The 23279-nt window shown below is 38.9% G+C and overlaps 1 protein-coding gene across 2 annotated transcripts; it reads right to left on the bottom strand.

The window, feature by feature from the left end:
* Positions 1-6471: 6471 nt before the first annotated feature.
* Positions 6472-19659, bottom strand: LOC121414265 (28S ribosomal protein S6, mitochondrial-like). Of its 2 annotated transcripts, none has more exons than XM_041607381.1 (3): positions 19530-19659; positions 12560-12695; positions 6472-8131 (listed from the first exon to the last, which is right to left on the bottom strand). In XM_041607381.1, the coding sequence occupies exons 1-3, from the start codon at positions 19642-19644 to the stop codon at positions 7891-7893; spliced, it is 492 nt and encodes a 163-aa protein (XP_041463315.1). In that variant the 5' UTR covers positions 19645-19659; the 3' UTR covers positions 6472-7890. The 2 variants fall into 2 exon arrangements, with proteins under 2 accessions (XP_041463315.1, XP_041463316.1); XM_041607382.1 differs by having other exon boundaries at positions 12560-12699; positions 19530-19632.
* Between the last annotated feature and the right edge of the window lie 3620 nt (positions 19660-23279).

Raw genomic sequence — 23279 nt, 5'->3', positions numbered from 1 at the left:
CAGATGTGATGCGCTGCTTCTGCGATCAAAGCGACCGTACAACGAGGCCCATACGCTAATTAGGACCTCGGTACGGTGGTGCTACGAATGGAACGATTGTGTTACGTTCATGATGGGCTCTTGAAACGATTTCAAGCAATCGGCATATTGATCGCGGCACATGAGACATTTTTCAGTCGATTGCCAACCTCCGACCAAGATGGATGTCCAGAATTTGGTTGGACTTATACATCTTAGCATTATACAACAACTTCAGTTAGAAGTTGAATACGAGAACCTGATACGAGGACAGTAGAAGGAGGAGGCCAAAAAGATACTGGGTCCGATCCTGGCTGTCACTTAAGTCATAATATACAATATATATTAAAATTTCACTCAAAAGATGTCGATGAGCCTAATAGTTAATATGAGGGATGCATCCAGAATTTCATAAAAGAGCATAAAAATGTTTTATATTTTGTTTATTTTTTTCCACAAAAGTTTGTCACTCAAAATTGTTAGGTAAATTCCTTTCAAATTTGCTTTCAAGAAGTAGTCTACTGATGAGAGAGCACTCATAAGGGGGGGGGGGCACAATGCCAGAATCCCCATAAAGTGTGCTTTCCCAATCAATACATCAGTGATCGAATCATTAAAATTTTAATATTGTTTACTGTCACTGTAGTTAGAATTCATTCTATTTTTAAAACATATTCAATTTATATATTTTTGCGGAGGTAACCCATTTCGTCATCAAGACATGCGAGTGTCTTTTTTTTCTCTCTCAAGCTGGCTCAGCAGTTAGATTTTCATCCTCCTCCTCTACCACCACCATAACCTCTTGTTCGCTTCCTCTTGGACCGCCGGCATAACAGATTGGGCAGCTTCCCTCTTTGGTCCTTTTTCTGGGAAGTATATTTGAAAACGTCGTGGTGTCGCCTCGTAATCTGTTGAAAATGTGATAATCCGCTACCATCGGCACGTTGTTTCATAGCAGCGCAGACGGTCGCTGCTCAATCGCTGGCCATTCATCAGCAGCGCAGCAAAAGCGCAACGCGAATGCCTGCAGCGGGCTGAGAACGTGTGCCACATGCCACCCAAAGGGAAAGCGTCGTGGTGGAAACGGTGTGAAGCGTGTCGAGCGCAAGGCAGTCGCCTCGTAAACGGAAGCAGCGTAGCAGAATTGTCTTGGGAACGGGCCTGAAAAACACGGGCGATCGGTGCCGCTTTTAATGCGCTTCTACTACGCTTTGTGCGTTGGAGCTTCGTTACAGCTACGAATATGTCGTTTGTAATACGCCCTTGACTCGATTATGATGCGCTTTAGCACCTCCGCGATCTCGCTACGTAAGTTTTGAACATGTTCAAAATTTTGTGGCGACCAGGAAGATGGTGGCGATCCTTGCCGCTTCAGAAAAGATCAAGGTACGACGGAGAAGATTGAAAAGATCAAGCCACGTTCAAGCTACGATATACCACGCTTTGTCGATTTTTGACGATCGCAGCGGAATCGCCATCTAGTGAGATGGGGGTATTAGGGTCAAGGTTGATATTGGCAGACCATTCCCTCTTTGCATATCACTGAGTTGTACATAACACTGTTTTGTGAAAATAAGCGAAACTTTAAAATGCCATAACTTTCTCATTTTAAATCCGATTTTGATGAAGTGTTTAGCGTTATGCTAGTTTGATCTTTCTCTATTTATTCAAATCAACATTTTGCTAGGGTGGACTTGACCTTTAAGGGGATCGATTCAGGAAATACTTGCCAAGGGTTCTGTTTTCTTAAGGGTAGGGTTACACGCCGATACTTGTTAGGGGTGCATTTTCAGAAGATGGAAATACTGGTTTAGGGTGCTTTTCGAGACCCCATGGTCGCGCATGGTATCCACTCGTGAATGGAAGCCCCCCTCCCAAGGGGGCGGGGTGGGGCAGGAGCGAGGGAGGTGAGAGGCCGCTGCGGACGGTCTGGGTGTTCTTATTGGGGCGACGTCATTTCTGACCCCGCCTGGATCCGCTACTGATATTTATAACATTGTAATAATTTTACTGTCTTGTGCCTTCTTTACTTTTTAATATAAACCAAGTCTAATTATGAATTTTCCACTGAGCCATGACGTTTATGACTGATCATCATGTGACCCCCATACATGCAAAGCACTATCGTACCTACGGTGGGGGGCAGTCTGCTCCCCCTGACGGGTCACAGCCCATGCAAGAGACGTACCCCTGCCCCCCCCCCCGACGAGCTTTTAGACGGTTATTATTTTTTTTGCTTATCAAATTTGTTTTCTGGTACGAAATCCTATATTTTGGGTTGAAGACCTTTTTTTTTTTTGCTTGTCAAATTTTTAATTTGCCCCCCCCCCCCCCCTGTGGAAAATCTTAGGTACGCCACTGATGCAAAGTGTTTGTATATCAGATATAATATGACCTCCTTGTTGGCCTTATATGATCATCATAACTCCCATGATTGTGCATACACTGCATGAACAATGTTGAAAGTTGATCCATGAAAGACACCTGAAATAATTCATAAAATCTCTGTTACATTGACCTTGTGACCCAAAAATAGTTTGATCATCTCCACTCCAAACATGAATTTCAAGTCGATTCTTCAGAGTTCATATATCACAAGGAGCCATCGACATTCAGAGCACTAAATCTATGTTAGCGCTCTATAAGTGGAATTATTTAAGATGACTTTTATTGTAATGAATGTTTTCATTATCATCATCATCATCTTAACCAGGTTGAAAAAAAACAGGCTCAGACACCACTTAAAATCTGGTTGTGTATGCGTGTGTGCATGTGTGTGTGGGGTGAGGGTGGGTGTGTGTGTGGATGTGTTTGTGTGTGTACATGATTAGGAGCAGGTTGTTCTTTTTTTACCTCGTATACAATAAATTCTGTTAGCAGCCATAATACCCACCTGCAAGTGACTATTGTCAACGATTGCCTTAGAAACTGACTAGGGGTATACACTTACAGTCACCTTCCTATATATAAAGGCCCGCTTTTATAGAATCATTGGGTCGATTCTTTTTTCGATAGTATTCGTTCTCGACTGGTCTGGAAAATGCGCATTGGAATTGTCCACCTCCCGGCAAAATGGCTTTGACGTGTACTCCCAATTTTTTATCTGAATTAAATTTAAATTCCACTACCATTTCACACAAGACATGAAAAGATAAGAATGGAAAAGAACATAATTATTCCCTTTTAAAAATATATTTCATACCACTATAGAAACATCTCATGTAATTTTTTAACTTTGGTTAGAAAAAAACGACCGACATAAGAATAAAGTTTAGACAGTACCCATATTCTACATCCAAATAAAGAACTGATTACGTTTATTATTAAAGAAAGTTACACAACAGATGAGGATATTTATGTAAAACCCAACTCAGTAATATGGACAGATTGGCTCAGAAAAAAAATGAAGTTTGAAAGTAAAAATGGTTCGCACATTTTGAGCGCGCTACTCCACACGACAGGTGTAGAATGCTTATGCTGCGGTTTCGAATTTCGCGCGAAACGTGTCATCCCACTGAGAGCGTTTCCATAGCAACAAGAGCGCTTTACGTGAAGTGATTTTGAAAACCACTTTCGTGTGATCAAGTGAGAACGCTAGCAAAGCGATCTTCCAAAGTGGTTTCCTGAATCGGTTTCCAGTAAACTAGTTTTAGAAAGCGTAATGAGAACGGCCTCTTTGAGGAGATTACCACATAGGAAGTGTGACCTTCCCACGAACCCAGGCACTAGGACTGTTGGAATTTGCCACTGGGTGGTCTCTTTGACCAATCAGAGTGCAGTATTCTTGTTTTCAAACTGCATTATGTACTTGGCAAATGAAAAGTGTGATCTTGACCCGATTAAACCAATTCTTAGTTTGAAACCTATATCATTTCAAAGCATACATATTCAGCTTTATCATGATATAAAAATCATTTGGGCTCAAACAAAAAAAAAGTGTGAAAATAGCAGCTTATGTCAGGTGAAAATATTTATTTTGTAGCATATTTTAGATCAAATTTTTAACCTATATTACAAAAATCTTTGAATAAATCCAAACACATGACCTGAAAGAATGATTCTTCTTTACAATGGTACCAAATTCATGAAATTCGATGCACAATTAGAGCAGCAATGACAGACTGAAAAGAAGCGTTTTGGTCCCCATCCAGCTCCTTAAATATGCAAAACCTTGAAAGTCATGAATATCACTTGGATGAAAGAAGCCAGTTTCTTGGGACCAGCTGCAGTCTGACTGACTTCTACGGGGCTGGCCGGATTCACCTCACACTTAAAAGAAACCACCATCACTTCCTTCCTCCACTTCTCGATATTCAGTGCACCCTCCTCCCTCAACCCAACCCTCCATCTTTACTCCACCACTTTCAGATCTTCTTCCACGCCCCTTTCCCTCAGACAGCCATCTTGAACTCAAAACATAATAAACATCCTTCCTGAACACTTGACTATACTAACGTACCCCATTCACCTTTCCTCAACTGTCTTGTCCTGATTAAACGCTAAGGCGAGCACATAATACGCCCGCCTGAAACACGGAAAAGGGAGTTATTGGTCGAGCAAGAAAAGTGGAAGGTGGCGAATTCACCTTTGACCTTCTGACCAAAAATCAACAGAACTGCTGGAATCTATGCTAGTATGACAGACAGCCAGACGGACGGACACCAAGCGTGACACCATAAATGAAGATTAAAGTGATTGGTTAACATTGGTTTGACTTTTTAAAAATCTGAGCTAGAAGGTCACACTTGTCACCTGTGTCTGTAATATGTTACAAAAATGAATCCCAGAAAAAATTGCGTTCGAAAATAATTATTTAGTGCTTCAAAAATTGAAATATAAAGTGACCGGAAATGCCATCTTAAAGGGGAAGTTCACCCTGACAAAAAGTTTATTGTAAAAATAGCAGAAAAATTAATGAAAAATATTGCCGAAGGTTTGAGAAAAATTCATCAAATAATTAAAAAGTTATTAGAATTTCAATTATTTGATTTGTGACGTCATATGCGAGCAGCATTCCTACATAGCGAATGGTAAAAAATCAATGAAATGTCATTTTCTCAGAAAATTGAAAATGGTTTTCACTGTAACTTTTGTATATCAATAGACAAATCGTTTCACACCCGATCATGAAAAGAAAACAAAATTAAGTCATCAGGAACCATACAAAATTTGAAATTTATGCATTTTATATTACATAACACATGGGACAGCTGCTCGTTTATGACGTCACAAATCCAAAACTTTGAACTCTAATAACTTTCTTACTCTTTAACGGATTTTCCCCAAACCTTCACCAATATTTTTTACTATTTTTTCTGCTATTTTTACAAGAAAGTTTTCTTCAGGGTGAACTTCCCCTTTAATTTCATCTCATACACTTATGTGTACTATTTAGGAGTCTATAAGACGCCTATTTACAAAATCGGTGTTTGCCTTGTAGTTTTAGCTTTTCATTCTCAATAATTGTTGTTTTCAGGGTTTATTAGTTCTAATATATGTACTTGTACACATGTTTCATCTTGGCTTGAGAATTTTTTAAATCGGCTACTCACAAGTTAAACAATACCTTTAACATTATATTGGGTAACTATTGTATACCTTCCCTGGTTTAATAAGTCCTTAAAATACATGTATGCACGTACATGTATGTATAAGCCACACTACATTCACAACCAACAAAACACTTGGAACTTGTTAAAATCATTTGCTTTTACCTTTTTTTTACTGCATAATACTGCTCCCAAGGGGAAAGTACATGTCGGTTGCTGTTTTTTATTTAAAAAATCTCCTGTAACACTTACCATGGCAGCAAAATAATGATTTGGGGTTCACAGACATTGGGCCCCCCCCCCCTTCCCTTCTTCCCTCACAGATTATCAAATCTCAAAAAAAAATATTACCTACAGGGGTAATGCCAGGGTACTGTGATTCAGGAGTGATTTTTTTTTTAACACATTTCCATTAATATTCCATTTTGAATTACTTAAAAGGGGGGTTTGAGAAAGGAAAAAAAAGGAAATAAGTATATCAAATCTTTACAATCATTAAATGTTTAAAATCTAATGGGGTGTTGCAAGACACCAGTAATTGAAGGCAAGTCAATTTACATGTAGGTCCCAAACTCAAATGAAAGTCACACATTTCACTGCAATTCTGCAAATTTGGAATTTATTGATGGTCCGCGTCTTGCATCAACAAGTACGCATTAATTGCTTACGTTAAAATTGATCTATCACTTGTAAAGCATCTGAAATTTTTAAATGATTAAAAATATCATCTTCCAACACCACATTCAGTGGCGGACCGTGACCCCGAGGAGACAAAGCATTGGGGGGCACGGCATTGTTCACAAACAATGCAGTGCCCCCCCAATGCTTTGTCTCCTCTGGGTCACGGTCCGCTACTGACCACATTAGTTTTAATCAATTAGAACCGTTTGTTTTATTTCAATAATACATGGTTGGTAACAATGTCAATGTTTTCATAACAAGTACAAAGGATTGCCATTAGTTTTACTCGGGCAAGTAACACAAATCTTAGGAATGGATTGATTCCATTGACTACAATGAACAATCAATCGTTAGGATCCATCGATTAATTGCTAAATTTTGTGTTACGGGAGCCAGGTTCCTGTGCCTTAGTCGAATCTCATGGGACCAGAGAAATCTGTTAGACTGACAAAATTGAAAAAAACTAACAAAAATAACGAAGACATTAGTGACAGATTTCACATATTCTGGGGCCCAGCTTACAAAGTGTAACAATTAATCCCATCGACCTCAACTGTTTGGGAATGCACCAATGTCATTTTCTAAAAAAAATTGCACATTGTCATTTGAGAGCAAAAAGAAAAACTCTGAATTTTCAAGAAATCAATGAATGTATGAATTGTACAGCACATCTAGAAAATATTTCAAACATGTATTTCAGATTTTGTCATTGCTGGCTTTCCATAGTTGTGATAAATCGGATCAATTGCAACTCTTTGTAAGACAGGTCCCTGGTCTGAAGTCTTCATGTCGGTGCAAAAACACTTCATTTGAAAAACATTTCCAAACACCACATCGGTGCAAAAACGCCCTGATGCAATTTAGATCATTTGACTTGCGTAAGGTTGACTTTAATATCTACTACAAGTTTTGTTATGGTTCACATTTCTGTGTACCGGTAATAAAATTAATACTTATATATAGGATTTATGAGAAGCCAATTATCTAGTTGCCTCTTCAATGGCACACTATCCCCAGCTTTCTCGCCACCTGCTATTAAAGGAGCTTGGTGCATTCAAGGAAGTAATCCAGCCTGATACCCATTCACCTCACCTAGGTTGAGTGCAGCATGATGTAGGTTAATTTCTTGCTGACGGAAATTCGAACCAACGTCTCTCTGATTGAAAAACGAGACGTACCTTCTAGATCACGACACCCCCAGATGTAGGAAGTTGAAATTTAAAGATGTTGAAAATGGAAGAGACATTTCGTTTTTCTTTACTTAGTAAGGTGGCTTATATCACAAAAATAATATCCATCAGGTTATAGTGGACTGGATCCATTGCAACTAAGGGCCTCCATGACTTCTCCAGCCAAACGGCAGCTTTTCCAAAATTCCAAATGGCTTTATCCAGAAATAGGACCAGCTGGGTTCTGGGTCTAAAGATGGAGCCAATAGCAGTTAAAACATTTGAGCGCAACACAGCAATGCTTCTCATCACAATAAAGAGATAACATTCTATGACCATACTTGTGGATGCTCAATGCTCATTGCTGACACAGTGGAAAGTTCTAGTTCCTGCAGATAAGTGCAACAGAATTGTTGCATCAATCTTCCAAGGATGGATGGCACTCTCCTACACCTTTTGAACAATCATCAATGCTACGATAACTTCACGTTGGCATCTTCCAGTTCTTGTAAGACATTGACCTTGAGTTTCTTCAGATTCTTTACCATTGGGTTATAACGTTCATCATGAGGTCCTTCACAGACCATGTCTTCTGGCCACTGCTCGGACGCTCTGTTCAGGATGCTAGGACGGATGATATCAATGTCACGGCGGAAGTACTCATTGAGAGGTTCAATGACGGTAGGCGGGCCATCAAAGTCTACCACAAAGTATCTGACGAAGTGAAGGGGTAGTTTGAGAGATAATGAGGTATAAATAAGAAAGGGTACAACAATAGACATATATAATATATCACAGACGTATTATCATTAGATTGAGCAAAAATAGATGTTTTGAGGAATATATTCAGCCAATGTATAGATGGGGCAGATGGACTTGGCTGACTGACATCCCATTTCCTGTTCGCATTGCCAATGATCAGGTATGAAATGATTTGGCTGTAACTTCATATACATGTAAAAAAGGTCAAATAACTAGCACATCAATGATGTGGAGCTCATCCGGCATCTCGCAACACAATTTAACACAATTTTAATTTCAGCCCAGTTGACACTGTAGGGTCATTCCATGTCAATTCACCCAACGAGTTAAATCGCACCATCTAAGAATTCGTTCATTTTCGGTATAGGGAGTTTGACATGGCCCATGTCCACATATTTTTTATTCAGCGCAATCGGATGCACAGTTTTCCCGTTATGACATGCCCAATTTCGGTGATTTGACCGAAAACGGGCGCGGCCACCAAGTTTTAAATGACCGTGGCTTGGTAACCGATGCACCCAAATCAGTAAAAATGATATCATTGGATAGGAAATTGAATGAACTATCTGAAAAATGTGTTATTTTTTATGTAGGGGCAATAATAAGTGTTGACCTTTGCATTGACCTTGAATTTGACCCCCAGGGTCACACTATTTTAGTCAATATTTTTATGTCTGAATCCCTAACATTATTTTTACACAATATCATAAAATTGGAAGTGTATTATTTTTTTCTTTGTCTTAAAACCCCTCTCAAATATGCTTTCTTACTGCAAAAATTGTCATTACAGTCCCACACATATCTATTTGTGCTGGGTCAGTGAACATGCATTCAATACTTGTGATGCAATAAGGGATGAATGCACTATTTTACTGAAGCTGTACAATTTATGTCTTTCCATTGTTCTTGAACATGTAGTTTATGTCCAGCCAAACTCAGTAAACAGTTAATGTTTTATCATGGAGGAATAGTACCATGCCCATAATTACCATATGAGGCAGATACATGTATGACCCACTGCAATTTCTTTGTAATGTAAACAAACTTTCACTGTGTGGGTTTCATGTACAGGATTGTTCATACAGTGTACAATAGGTGGTTTCAGACCGCCTCGAAGTTCGCCAGTTCCAGGTATTCTCTGATCGGGAAATTTACCCCGATCAGAAAATACCAGGTATTTTGGTAATGTGAAAGCAAACTACGCGTAATCTCCCCGAAAGAAAATACCCGCTAAATAGTAGGTACTTGGCGAAATTACGAGAACTTTCGTGGGGATTTTTCCAAGGTCGCAGGTATTTTGGCGATGTGAAAGCAAATTACGGGAACTTTTATCCCAGCGTGTCGTTGGGCGCGGCGGCGTGGGTGGCTGCTGGGCTAGTGATTTTGAATCTCCCGCCTTGCCTGCTTATCAGACCACACTGCGCATGCTCGTAACTTCGGGAACTAATCCCGAAGGATGTGTTTCGGGGCGGTGTGAATGCAGGAATAATTAACGGGTATTTTTTAGCCTTAAAAAGTTCTCGTAATTTAACGGGGATTCTTGTGATCGAGGCGGTTTGAAACCGCCTTATGTATACAAATTGATCCATTGAGCTGAGCCCCTCCCTCCCCCACCAAAAAAGCATTTCATACATTGTATGTAGAATTAACCAGATTCACTGATTCATTGATAAGACAACAAGTTCCTGCTTTTAGAACCAACTCTTTCCTCAACTTACAGTAGTTTATTTGTTTTGTTTTTTGCTTGGACACATGCCTAGCTATCTTTCGCTATACAATGTACACTGTAGATGTACCATTTCATGGGTGACCATTCAGATAGCACTTGCTTTGTACAATTATTTGTCAAACTTATCAAGGGAACACATTGCTTAGTGATCAGAAGTTAGACGGGGGGAGGGGACTTCCATTGACAAGTAGATAACATGCGCAACCAAAAAACATGTACAAACTATCTCTTTTTCAGGATATTGCATGTTACGTATATGAGTAAAAAGGGCATCAAAAACACTTAAATAACGAAAACAGGGTACATGTATTTATTTCGCTAGGAAATCTATGTGTTTACGGTCCAATTTGCGAAGGTATAAAACCTTCTTATAATAGTGATCATGATTAACCCTTGATTAGTACGGTAGATGAGATCTCCAGAGTTTGGAGACTATCCTGTCAAATTTATGCATCCTCATGGGCCAGCAAAGGAAGACACAAAGACATGTGTTGGGATGGAGAAGAAAACATTCTAGATTAATGCTCCTTCTCCTACTTCATCATCATCTCAGAAATATGTCATCTCAGACACTTATATTGCAAAAATATACCCACATTGGACACATTCTCTTGAGCTCTGATCACTACAAGATTGGCCCTGGGGTGGGCGGGGCAGTCAAATGTATTGCTGTACACACACATGGCCAAATTATTTCCAAACACCACCTAAACGAGTTTTTCTGTGTGCAAAATAACCCCGTAAACAAGTTTTTTACAGGCTTTATTCACTATAATATATATATAAATAAAATATCGCATCCAAAACTGAAAAACCACCCCTTTAAACACGTTTTTTGGTCAAGCGTGTGTACAGCACTATATGTGGCTGCCCCCGGGAGATTGGTAAAATGTATTAAGGTAGTGTAATTCATGTTTCTCATGGACCTACTTCATAATGATGATTTGCAGGCATGCACATCATTACATGTACATACATGGAAAATTTCGGAATTCCCAGTAACTAACAAAGAATTGAGATACTTCGTATCAACATACATATGTGTATTCACTATACAATACAGAAATTAGTATGTGTGGGACTGTAGTAAAAATATTTGCAAAAAGTATGCCTTCTTTGAGAGAAGTTGGAACAAAAACAACAAATAATACACCTCCACTTTTTCTATATTATATAGAAATAATGTTGGGTATTCATATATTGAAATATTGACTCAAAATAGTGTGACCCCGGGGGTCAAATTCAAGGACAATGCAAAGGTCAAAAGGTCATCACTCATTATACAGTGCGTCCCAGAAAAAACGAAACCGAGATTTAGCGATCATTTATCATTACTTAATCATAAATAAAATAGACAAATGACCTACCAATTTAAAGCTTAGAATCTCCTCTTTCATCTGATATTACTTACATTATTTCTCATTCACACATGAGTGAGCAAATACAATTTGAAGAAAGGATATCAAAAACTCATTTGGCGGGGGGTATCTGGGTTTCAAAAAGAAAACCACATTTTTGAAAAGTTCAATATCTCCTCTTTAATTTGATACCTAAATTACAGAAAATGGTCAAGAAATAAGAAAGTTCCGGTCATTTGAAATAAGGCTTGAATTTCAATAATTTCATAAAATGAAGAGGTTCTCCAGGCTGGCTTTCAAACTCACTCGACACTCCGTTTTGTTGACGATCAGCCATGCATTGAATCTTTTGTTCACCATGTGAAAGCTTCTGTGGGAAACCGGTGAAAACACGTTTATCTCATGAAATTATGGAAATGCAAGCCTTATTTCAAATGACCAGAACTTTTTTATTTCTTGACCATTTTCTGTAATTGAGGTACCAAATTAAAGAGCAGATATTTAACTTTTCAGAAATGTGGTTTTCTTTTTGAAACCCAGATACCCCTCGCCAAATGAGATTTTGGTATCCTTTCTTCACATTGTTTTTGCTCACTCATGCGTGAATAAGAAATAAGCTAAGTAATATCAGATGAAAGAGGAGATTCTAAGCTTTAAATTGGTAGGTCATTTGTCTATTTTATTTATGATTAAGTAATGATAAATGATCGCTAAATCTCGGTTTCGTTTATTCTGGGACGCACTGTATTGCCCCTACATAAAAAATAACACATTTTTCAGATATTTTTCAGATGGAAGCAAAAAAAATCAAAATCGGTCAACAAATAGAGAAGTAGCATTTTTTGTGAATTTTGAAAAATGCGCATAAATTATCATATTTAATGAATTTCAAAATTCTGTGTAGAAGTTTTGAATGCCCCACCTAGTGCTATCATATAAAGTAAACAGAATTGAAATCAGACTAGAAATGGTGAAAGCATTTTGAAATTGTGGACGGACGACAGACGACGGATGACAGATGACGGACGCCACGCCACAAGCTCATCTTGCCCTTCAGGCTGGACGAGCTAAAAACCACTTTCACTTTTAGAAAAGGCATTCCATTGATTTTTATATACACAATACCGGTATATGAGAAACCTGCTTGCACAGGACATCACAAATCCAATAATTGAATTTTAATAACTTAATCTTTGACAGATTTTCCTAATACCTCTACCAATATTCTTTTATTTGTTCCTTCTTGTTTTACATAAATCTTTCCATAAGGGTGACATTCCCCTTTTAACTCACTGTCCATAGCTAAAATTCTGTCGATGGGCTCTGATCCGGTAAGGTAACTGCTTTTCTCCAAGGTTTTCAATCTTTCTCACAATGCCTCCATTCTCCATCACTTGAGTGAGTGATCGCTTCAATGCATCTACCATTTCTGGCTGAAAAAAATGAGAAAAACATTGATTTCAATTTTCTTAGATATACTTATGCTTTGTTCATTTCCTGAGCCACAGTGGCACAATTACATGCCATATTTTTCAGAGAGAGTCTAGATCTAGAAGGCTGTATCTTCTCTCCCCCCCCCCAAAAAAAAAAAAAGAAGGAAAGTGAGGAGGGCCTGCAAAAATCAATAAATGAAAATTATTGGATCCTAACAAATATCTAAGACATGGCTGTATCTTGTCAAATTATATAATGCATACAATTTTGCCAATGTATTGGTTTATTTAGTGTGGTCAGGAAAATCCACAAATCTTGAGGCAAGACTAGTTACAAAAAAAAATGAATGGGCAGCATCTCTCTTTTACATAAACTAATCCCTCCACTTCTTTGGAGATTCCTGGAGTCCAGATGGAATATAAATGTATGTAATTAAATCACAGATCCAATATTAGGAAATTTCAAGAGACATAGAGCTGGGGGTTATGGATTTTGTGAAAATAAATGAGGGATAGTAGGAGTACTATTGTGATTTTCAGATGAGAAGCAAGATGGTAGGATAATAAGGTAGCACCAGTCATCGCTGTCATGAAGGTTGTGACAAAACGTGTGGTCTATTTTCGCTCCTTTGCTTTGTTGACAAAATCCAGGCACACATGGTTGAGATTGGGACAAGCTCCACCAAAATGCTCCACTGATTCATCCGCAGAGTTACATATGGGGCAGGTACACTGACGAGTAGAGGATTTCTTCAGAGTATAGAAAGTTTGAGTTTACGTAGAGGACAGTAGTAGGGCTCTAGCCACAATTGCATGCCGAATTGTAGGTGATATGGATTTCTTAGGATATACATGTACTTGTAGGAGGTTAGCAGCAGGTGGGACCTTGTCTATCCAGAGCCTGAGTGAAGATTTAGAACAGATTCCTTGCAGAGTGAGTTGTCTTACCGCATGAAACACTTTGTATCTAGAGATACATGTACATTTCCAGTTGGAATATGATGGCAGATTGGAGATGAGACTATGCATGTAGATCTGGCAGGTCATACTTCTTCACTCTGGCTTGTAACGCCCATTAGCAGGTGTTCCAGCATTAAGAGCTGCAAAAAAATCTCCTGAACTCAAAGCGACTATGGTCAAGAGCAATGAGTTGCCTGTCGAGAACAACCTGTGAAGAAACTGGCAGATTTGTCAGCAGGAATAGAATATCATCTGCGGCAGACTTTGGCACCTCAAGAATTTGTCCAAAGAGGTGGGACTGGGTCTTGTCGTGCTTCTGCAGCATACATGTAGATTTTGTGATTTTGAATGTAGGGATGCTGGCCTAACTCTTCCAAAAGACTGTGCTCTCTAATCCGTTGTACATAGATCCCAACATGTCCTGAATGCATGGGCTTTAATAGACCAATAGCTTCATTCAGTCTCTGTATTTTGGTTGTTCCGCTGAACTACGTTGGCTCCACTCACCATACTTCTTCCTCCGCTGATCCCGGAGATCTACAGCTGGTTGCTGTATTGTTGCATAAATGATTATAAGAGCACAAAGCACTTCCTCAGAGTAGTATCGGTGATACAGTACAATTTAATACACATTCAAGAGAGAGAAGAGAGAAAGGAGGTACGAGAGATGTGGATTTTGTGCAGGAAGAGTAAGAGTTTAGTGGTCAACTTGTCATGCAAGGAAGAAGATAGTTTTGGATGGACAGGTAATAGAATGGATTTAGCATAGTCTTCACAGCAGTCTTGGGAAAATAAGGAGCAGATCAATGCAGGAAGGCCTAATTTTCTTACTTCTTCTTGAAGTTCATCACGCTGAGTGTCAAACACATGGCAGCTAGCTATGAAGTGGATGGTGTCTTCATCACCTTGAAGACATAGGCGACAAAAAAAGAGCCTGCACTGAGGTGGGTACGTCTGACTCACTAACTGTGACCTGATGACAACAGCCCGTCTTAGGAACTGGGAGCTGGGGTATAGTGTGTTTGCCGCTGGTAGATCTATGTTCCTCCACAACGAAAGAGTAGATTTTGACTCAATAGCAGCCAGTACCTCATCTTTAACCTTGTTTGTAACTGCCCTATTTGAGATCTTCTTCCAAGTGATGTAGGAGATGGGTTTGAGCAGAAGAGAGTGAAGGTCAGGGAGATTATACTTGTCCAAGATGAGCTGCCAAGACTTGATGGTGGGAGTAGTCTTGGCTACAGCATGTAGAAGAGTCCTATACTCAAATCTAGTGTGGGGGAGGTCCAGTGCTTGTCCAATCAGGAGGAGCTTCTCAAGGTCAACTTGTCTTGAGAACAAAGACTGAAGAGTTAGGGGCCCGTGGGCTACAGACAACGTATAGTGAACTAGCGTTACATATCGTGATTTAAAACTGTTTTTTGAGCGAAATTTCTAGTTTCATTATCAGGGAAATATAAATAACTTAAGTAATTGCATACCTTGGACCGGAGTTATTGAAAAAAAATCCACTGGATGATTGAGAAATCTGTCATCTAAGACACTTTCTCCTGACCTGACAGTTTTTCTTGCAAGTTGCCATCTTGAATGACGTCATTATCGTTGATGTCTCGATATATCGCGATTATAACTATTGTTTGTCTTCGTGAGTGTATCGTTTCGTATGTACTGCTTTGAAGGTGTGCTGGTGGAATGCAATATCGATATCACATTCGTATATTGTTGACGCCCTCTCCGTTCGTTTGTAAATATTTCAGTATGGTTGCCTTAATTTGGATCGATTAGCTGTGCTTTTCCCAACTAAACATCGGTAAAATATAATTTTCATGCATTTTCATCTAGGTCCTATATCGTTTAAAGTATTTTAAAATTGAATAATCAAATATTTTTAATTTGTGGTTTACATATCCTTAGACTTAGTCTTAGATTGTAACCTCGATGTGTTATATAACCCCAAACTTTGGACTCTGGTCGGACAAAAGTGCTGTTGTTATAAATGGGAGCCCACACGGACACCGTCGGTGAATGGGGATTCGGATTATGTCAGAAATTGTTGAATAAATCCCCAGAAGGCAGAAACGATGGTTATTTATTTAACAATTTCTGACATTTTACTACCATCCCCATCAATGGTGCGTGGAGCAAACGCAGTTCACCGGAACAACCAAAATACAGAGACTGAAGCTTCTGGTCTAACTAAGCGTACGGTACGGTACCGTACCTCGAGCGAAGTTCGTGCAGGCTCCACTTCATTACCGCTTTAATACACTACAGCGAAGTGGAGTGGAGCCTGCCCGTGCACGAACTTCACTCGAGGTACCGTATAACTCTAACGTTAAGCGCTGCCTAACGTTGTAGACTGTGACTTTCCGTGGGGCGGCAAATACAACCACGGTTCTTGGACATGAAAATATGTAAAATATTATGAGTGAATACATGCACAATGTCGCCATCGGTAAATTTTGCTCCTGACCTCAAAATTAAAATAATAATATGCAAAATCGTACCATTGATTCGACTGGAAATTCCGCCATTCACCCCGTGTGTTAAGGACTTCCGTGAACGCGCGCAAGCGTGCACAATGCATGTAACCTCGTTCGCGTTTTATTTTTTTTATTCGCTGTACATGATATACGTTATCATACAGAATGTACGATGGCGGATAAGATGTCGTCGTCTTCGTCGTGTTTTGACAGCGAAAATGACGATTTATCACTAGCAAATATATGCTACATGCACGTCTTCCCCAAGGAAAGAGGGCCAGTAAATTCCTTTCAAGTAAAGAGCTAGAACAAATTAAGCCTTTGCTGCATTCGTTGATGTAGACTACCTGGGACTTCAGAATAAAAATAGCTATTCGTGCAGCAGAGAAGTTTGCGATTGACTTGCATGCAGCCCGGCCCCGGGAGACCAGCCCGACGTCCGACCAGCATTTCAGCAAGATCCGAATGGATCAAAATAAATATAGATGTTCGATGTAGGCCTACCGCGTTTACATCTTGCCCAGAGCCAGGTCAAACATCGTTCGTATATCACCAGCATTGAGCAATCAAGCGATCGAAGGTAATTTGTTTTCACTTTGTGCTCTTGCATTTCACTCTCTGCAAAAGTGAAGCGGTGCAAACTTTGATGATTTTTGTATAGGTCTACATCTAGATTTCTTAATTGAGTCGATGAACATGATGAATAATGTGACTCATGACTTACTTCGTCTTCTATTCATAGGCTTGTAAATGTGGCGGTGAAGTAAGTCATGACATATGAGTCACATTATGTATCGATTCAATTAAGAAATCTAGACCTATACAAAAATCATCAAAGCTTGTACTGCTTCACTTTTGCAGAGAATGAAACTGATGCAAAAGCACAAAGTGAAAATTTTGGCATGGACAAAGATCGCTATAACAAGGATCACCATCTCAAAATCATCCTCTGTATCTTTTTCACCTTCGATAGCTTGATTGCTGGTGATACGAACGATGTTTGACCTGGCTCTGAGCAAGATGTAACGCGTTACATCTATAACGTTAGTTTGATCCATTCGGATCTTGCTGCAATGCTGGTCGGGCTGGGCAGGAGCGTAACGGGTCGGTGGCCATGTAGGAGGGACAAGAGCAAAAAAATCTCCGGTCTTATCAGGGGCAGATCCATGATTTTCCAAAAGGGGGCTAATTTTTCAGAGGAAAGTTTCGACCAGCCCCCCCAAAAAAAAAAGTTTTTCAACCAATTGACAAGCAAAAAAAAAATAAAGGTTTTCACCCACAAATGAAGTATATTTCGTACACGAAAAAAGGGTCTTCAATTTCAAAAGAGGGGGCACACCTTTACTTTTAATGGCATATTTACATTACAAATTTTAGTATTTTGCTTCTCAAAAGGGGGGGGGGCAGGCAATTGCGTCATGAGGCAACATTTTGAGGGGCGATATGGTGTATCGGGTAAAAAAAAAACAATGCGAGTGCATGAGCAAAAAATTATACATTTTTATTATACAAAAATCCAATTTCAGATTTTGACATAATGTTAAAGAAGATAACATATTTTTCACCCTTCTCTCTTTCCTTTTCCTTTTTTTTCTTGGTCTGTACGCCACGGTAAACAACATTTTGTTTATGATTTTGCATGCTTATTTTTAAAAAAACAAAATCACCTTTTCATGACAACTATCTGTTCTTCTTTCTTTCGTTTTCCAGTTCCTCTTTTTCCCCTTTCCCTTTCATTCTCCCCCTTTTCTTGTTGGCAGTGTATACAGCCACACGTGTGTGTCTTTACCATCCAGCCACACGCATGTGGTTATATCCAGAACACCAATCTGTGGATACCGCCACACGCCGCCAGTAATAACAGTAAAACACGTACCGGTATGTAGGTCTGACCGTCTATATTACAATCAAAATAACCTCATTTCTTCATTAAATTCTTACATTCTAAACAAACCCCTTTGATATCCTTAGATCGTTTCAATTTCATTCTCACCGTCTTCTCTCCTTGCTTTTCTTGTCTTGTTACAAACGGTCGTCTGTTTAACAGCAAATTCTCTTTTTCTACTTGTGTCGATTCTGGCTTCCTTCGCGGTGGCAGAATAGACCCATACAGCGTTAGCGCAGCGCAGTAGTAGACATGTGTATGTTTACTACTGCGCTGCGCTAACGCTGTATGGGTCTGCCACCGCGAAGGAAGCCAGAATCGACACACAAGTAGAAAAAGAGAATTTGCTGTTAAACAGACGACCGTTTGTAACAAGACAAGAAAAGCAAGGAGAGAAGACGGTGGGAATGAAATTGAAACGATCTAAGGATATCAAAGGGGTTTAGAATGTAAGAATTTAATGAAGAAATGAGGTTATTTCGATCGTGATATAGACGGTCAGACCTACACACCAGTACGTGTTTTACTGTTATTACTGGCGGCGTGTGGCGGTATCCACAGATAGGTGTTCTGGATATAACCACACGCGTGTGGCTGGATGGTAAAGACACACGCGTGTGGCTGTATACACTGCCTTTCTTTTTTCCCCTTTCATTCTCCCCCTTTTCTTTTTTCCCCTTTAAGTTCCCGGTGAACTCCGCCAGGGGGGATAGCTTGCTCCCCCCTGCACTGTTAAGCCACTGCTCCCTGGGATGGGCCGGGTTGCATGCAAGTCAATCGCAAACTTCTCTGCTGCACGAATAGCTATTTTTATTCTGAAGTCCCAGGTAGTCTACATCAACAAATGCAGCAAAGGCTTAAATTTGTTCTAGCTCTTTACTTGAAAGGAATTTACTGGCCCTCTTTCCTTGGGGAAGACGTGCATGTAGCATATATTTGCTAGTGATAAATCGTCATTTTCGCTGTCAAAACACAACGAAGACGACGACATCTTATCCGCCATCGTATATTCTGTATATAACGTATATCATGCATGTACAGCGAATAAAAAATAATAAAACGCGAACGAGGTTACATGCATTGTGCACGCTTGCGCGCGTTCACGGAAGTCCTTAACACACGGGGTGAATGGCGGAATTTCCAGTCGAGTCAATGGTACGATTTTGCATATTATTATTTTAATTTTGAGGTCAGGAGCAGAATTTACCGATGGCAACATTGTGCATGTATTCACTCATAATATTTTACATATTATCATGTCCAAGAACCGTGGTTGTATTTGCCGCCCCACGGAAATGAAAAACTAGAGACATTTTCCTTGTCCATCCCACAGTCTATTGGGCGAGAGTGACGGGCGACATCGCCGGCAATTAGACCTTAATTCTTATCCAATTCCAAATCCCAACTGCGCGACTTGTCACAAGTCTTGTGGCGTGTGGCATAAGTAAATCCATCCAACAGTTGCCAACAAGTATAAAAACATGATACATATATTTCCTTACCCTTCTCATGACCCTCATTATCAATGACACCTCGTACCCCGGCATGTTCGTGATAAATCAAAGTCAAAGATAAATGAACGTAGCCGTAATCCCTTTCCGTATACCGTTGATCCATCGATCGATCACGAGTATTTGCTATGCGCTATTCCAGCTGCACAACTGGACCCACAACAGCCCGACCCAAATCCCTGGAAAGCTCGACCAGTACGCGTTTTCCAGAGCATGCAGGGTGCATTATGGGCTGCATTTAGGACAGCTCCAACCTTTATGACAATATTTTTTTTTTCTAAATCATCTTTCTTTCTATAATACATCGTGGAGTTTAGAGCGCTCTCAGATTTCAGCATCCCGTGCTGCAAGAGAAACGTAACTCGATCGCGAAGCAATGTCCTATTCCGACCACTGGCAAACTGAGCATAAAAATTAATACCGTATAAGGGCACTAGTACTGTTATTCAACCCGTTTGGAAAGTTTCCTCAAATATATAGAAATATAGAATTTACCTGAATTTCAGACCCGTCTCATTTCCGAGAGCAAATGCTTGTTATTCCTTTTCTGTGTTTTTTCTTCAACCAGCCACGGCGATGGTATAGTCAACCCTTGATGATGATGATGATGATGATGATGGTGATGATGGTGGTGGTGATGATGGTGATGATGGTGGTGATGATGATGATGATGATGATGGTGGTGGTGATGATGATGATGATGATGATGATGATATAACAATAATGATGGTGAAATAATGATGGTGATGATAATGATAATGATGGTGGTGGTGTCATGTCAGTGGCGATGATTTGTGACCATAAATAAGTTAGATAACAGTGATTACGATAACTTTGCAAAAGTAATAAAGGGTGTCCGAAGATGTCCAAAACCCAGCCAACCACTGGGGCGGTTCAAATGGTCGGGTTATTTTGACTCAAGGCAGCAAACCCTCTAAAAAATCGTTCAAGCCCCCCCCCCCCCCCCCCTCCAACATAACGGCCGATTGCGTGCATTTGAGTGTTCGAAAGTCCACAAATAGCTTCAACACAGGGATCAGTTTTCACGAGCGTATAATGCAAAAATCCGGTATCTCACACCAGATTGATACATAATGGTTAGTTATAGGTCCATCATGTTCGCTCATTTGGTTTACGTAGCAGACGATGCTAGCCTACACTTACGCAGACCCTATTGCAAATCAAAATCAATTCCGGACTCGATATTTGCTTCCTCAAACTGTTGCTATATTATAAAGATCAGTACAAGAACATTGTTACTTTCAACATTAAATGCGTTAATTAAGTTTGTTTGGACTGTATTAATAACATTGTTTCAAATGAAAAGGGCCTGAAACGGAAACTATCATACGTTAGTGACGTGACGTCGTATACACAGAAATATGCCCATGTTCTGCCTGCTCGCCGGATCTCAAAGTTTGGGAGAAAACGATATGTAACCATTATACCAGTCATAAAGTATTACACATTAAACTGTAGGTAATTTATTTAGCATTAAGATGACAATCAATCTTGACCTTTCTGACCCTTATAGGGATACTCTATAGCAAAGGTGCTGGTGTTTCGATAGTATGGGTGAATTCAGACCGTTTGCCATAGCAAGAGATGTGAACATGGACACTTTTAAAGGTCAAGTCCACCTCAGAAAAATGTTGATTTGAATCAATAGAGAAAAAGCAGACAAGCACAATGCTGAAAATTTCATCAAAATCGGATGTAAAATGAGAAAGTAAAGACATTTCAAAGTTTCGCTTATTTTCAACAAAACAGTTATATGAACGAGCCAGTCACATCCAAATGAGAGAGTTGATGATGTCACTCACTGTTTCTTTTGTTTTTTATTGTTTGAATTATACAATATTTCAATTTTTACGAATTCGACGATTTAGGACATCCTTCCCTGAAGCACAAAATGTTAAAATAATGGAATTCCACGTGTTCAGGGAGGAATGAAACTTCATTTTACATGACAATGACGAGAAAATAGAAAAATTTCATAATAAAATACAAAAGAAATAGTGAGTGATGTCATCAACTCTCTTATTTGGATGTAACTAGCTCGTTCATAATTATTTTGTTGAAAATAAACGTTATTTTAAAATGCCATTTCTTATTTTACATCCGATTTTGATGAAATTTTCAGTGTTATGCTAGTTGAGTTTCTCTTTTTATTCAAATCAAGTTTTCATGGGAAGTTCACCCTGAAGAAAAGTTTGTTGGAAAATAGCAGAAAAAATTATAAAAAATATTGGTGAAGGTTTGAGGAAAATCCGTTAAAGAGTAAGATAGTTATTATAGTTCAAAGTTTTGGATTTGTGACGTCATAAACGAGCAGCTGCCCCATTTGTTATGTAATAAAAAAATGCATGAATTTCAAATTTTGTATGGTTCCTGGTGACTTTATTTTGTTTTCTATTCATGATCGGGTGTGAAATGATTTGTCTATTGATATACAAAAGGTACAGTGAAAACCATTTTCAATTTTCTGAGAAAATGACATTTCATCGATTTTTTTTACCATTCACTATGTAGAAATGCTGCTCGCATACGAGTCACAAATCAAATCATTGATAATAACTTTTTAATTATTTGATGAATGTTTCTCAAACCTTCGGCAAAATTTTTCATTATTTTTTCTGCTATTTTTACAATAAACTTTTTGTCAGGGTGAACTTTCCCTTTAAATGAACAGCGAGACGTAAATAATGAATTATGTACATCAAGTTGATGGAATTTGATGAAATTTTCACACTATATATTGTGTAAGGACTTTCGGACACTCAAATGCACGCGACTAACCATTATGGTGTGAACATTTTATCAAATTTCATTAAAGGAGAATGAAACCATTGGAACAAGATAGCTTGTGTGAAAACAGAAAAATCAAAGAAACAGATCAACAAAAGTCCCTGACAAAAGTTTGAGAAAAATCGGACAAATAATGAGAAAGTTATGAGCATTTGAATATTGCGATCACTATTGGAGATAGCAAATTGGCAATGCGATAAAGATGTGTGATGTCACTTGTGAACAACTCTATTATATTTCACTTGAATTGCCTCTAGACCATGTGTTCTTTCTACATGAGGGCATGTAATACATATTTTTTAAGAATACATCATGGATAAAGAGTTTGCATCATCATAAGAAAAAGCAAAAAGAGACATTTTGATGGTATTTTATAGTCCACCAAAGGGAAAGGTGTTCATCAGTGACACCACACATCCTTGTCGCATTGCCAATGGGAGGATCTCCATAGCATTAGTGATTGCAATATTCTCATATCTTTCTCATTATTTGTCTGATTTTTCTTAAACTTTTTTTTATTCTTATTCCGATTTTTTCTGTTTCTACACAAGCCTATTTGTTCCAAAGGTTTTATTCCCCTTTAACTTTGATTTAAATATTATTACAATTAATTCACTATTTACGTTTTTTTACCATTTCAAATGGTCCATGTTTACAACTCTTGCTATGGCACACAGTCCAAAACTATACCCTTATTTTTGAAACACTGGCATCTTTGTTTTCCCACTGAAATAGCCGTGAAGTTAAAAAAAAAGATCGAGATTTATTGTCATCTCAATGCTAAATAGATTACCTACAATACTTTATGCCCTGGTATAATGGTTACATCTCATTTTTCTCCCAAACTTTGAGATCGAGCAGGCAGAACATGTCACTTTTTTCTGTGTACAACTTTACGTGATTAACGTATGATAGTTGCAGTTCCTATATATA

This window comes from Lytechinus variegatus, chromosome 4 (genome assembly GCF_018143015.1).
Source record: "Lytechinus variegatus isolate NC3 chromosome 4, Lvar_3.0, whole genome shotgun sequence".
NCBI classification, from domain to species: domain Eukaryota; kingdom Metazoa; phylum Echinodermata; class Echinoidea; order Temnopleuroida; family Toxopneustidae; genus Lytechinus; species Lytechinus variegatus.
Note: the sequence above shows the minus strand (reverse complement) of the source record. Positions and strands in the feature narration are given on the sequence as shown.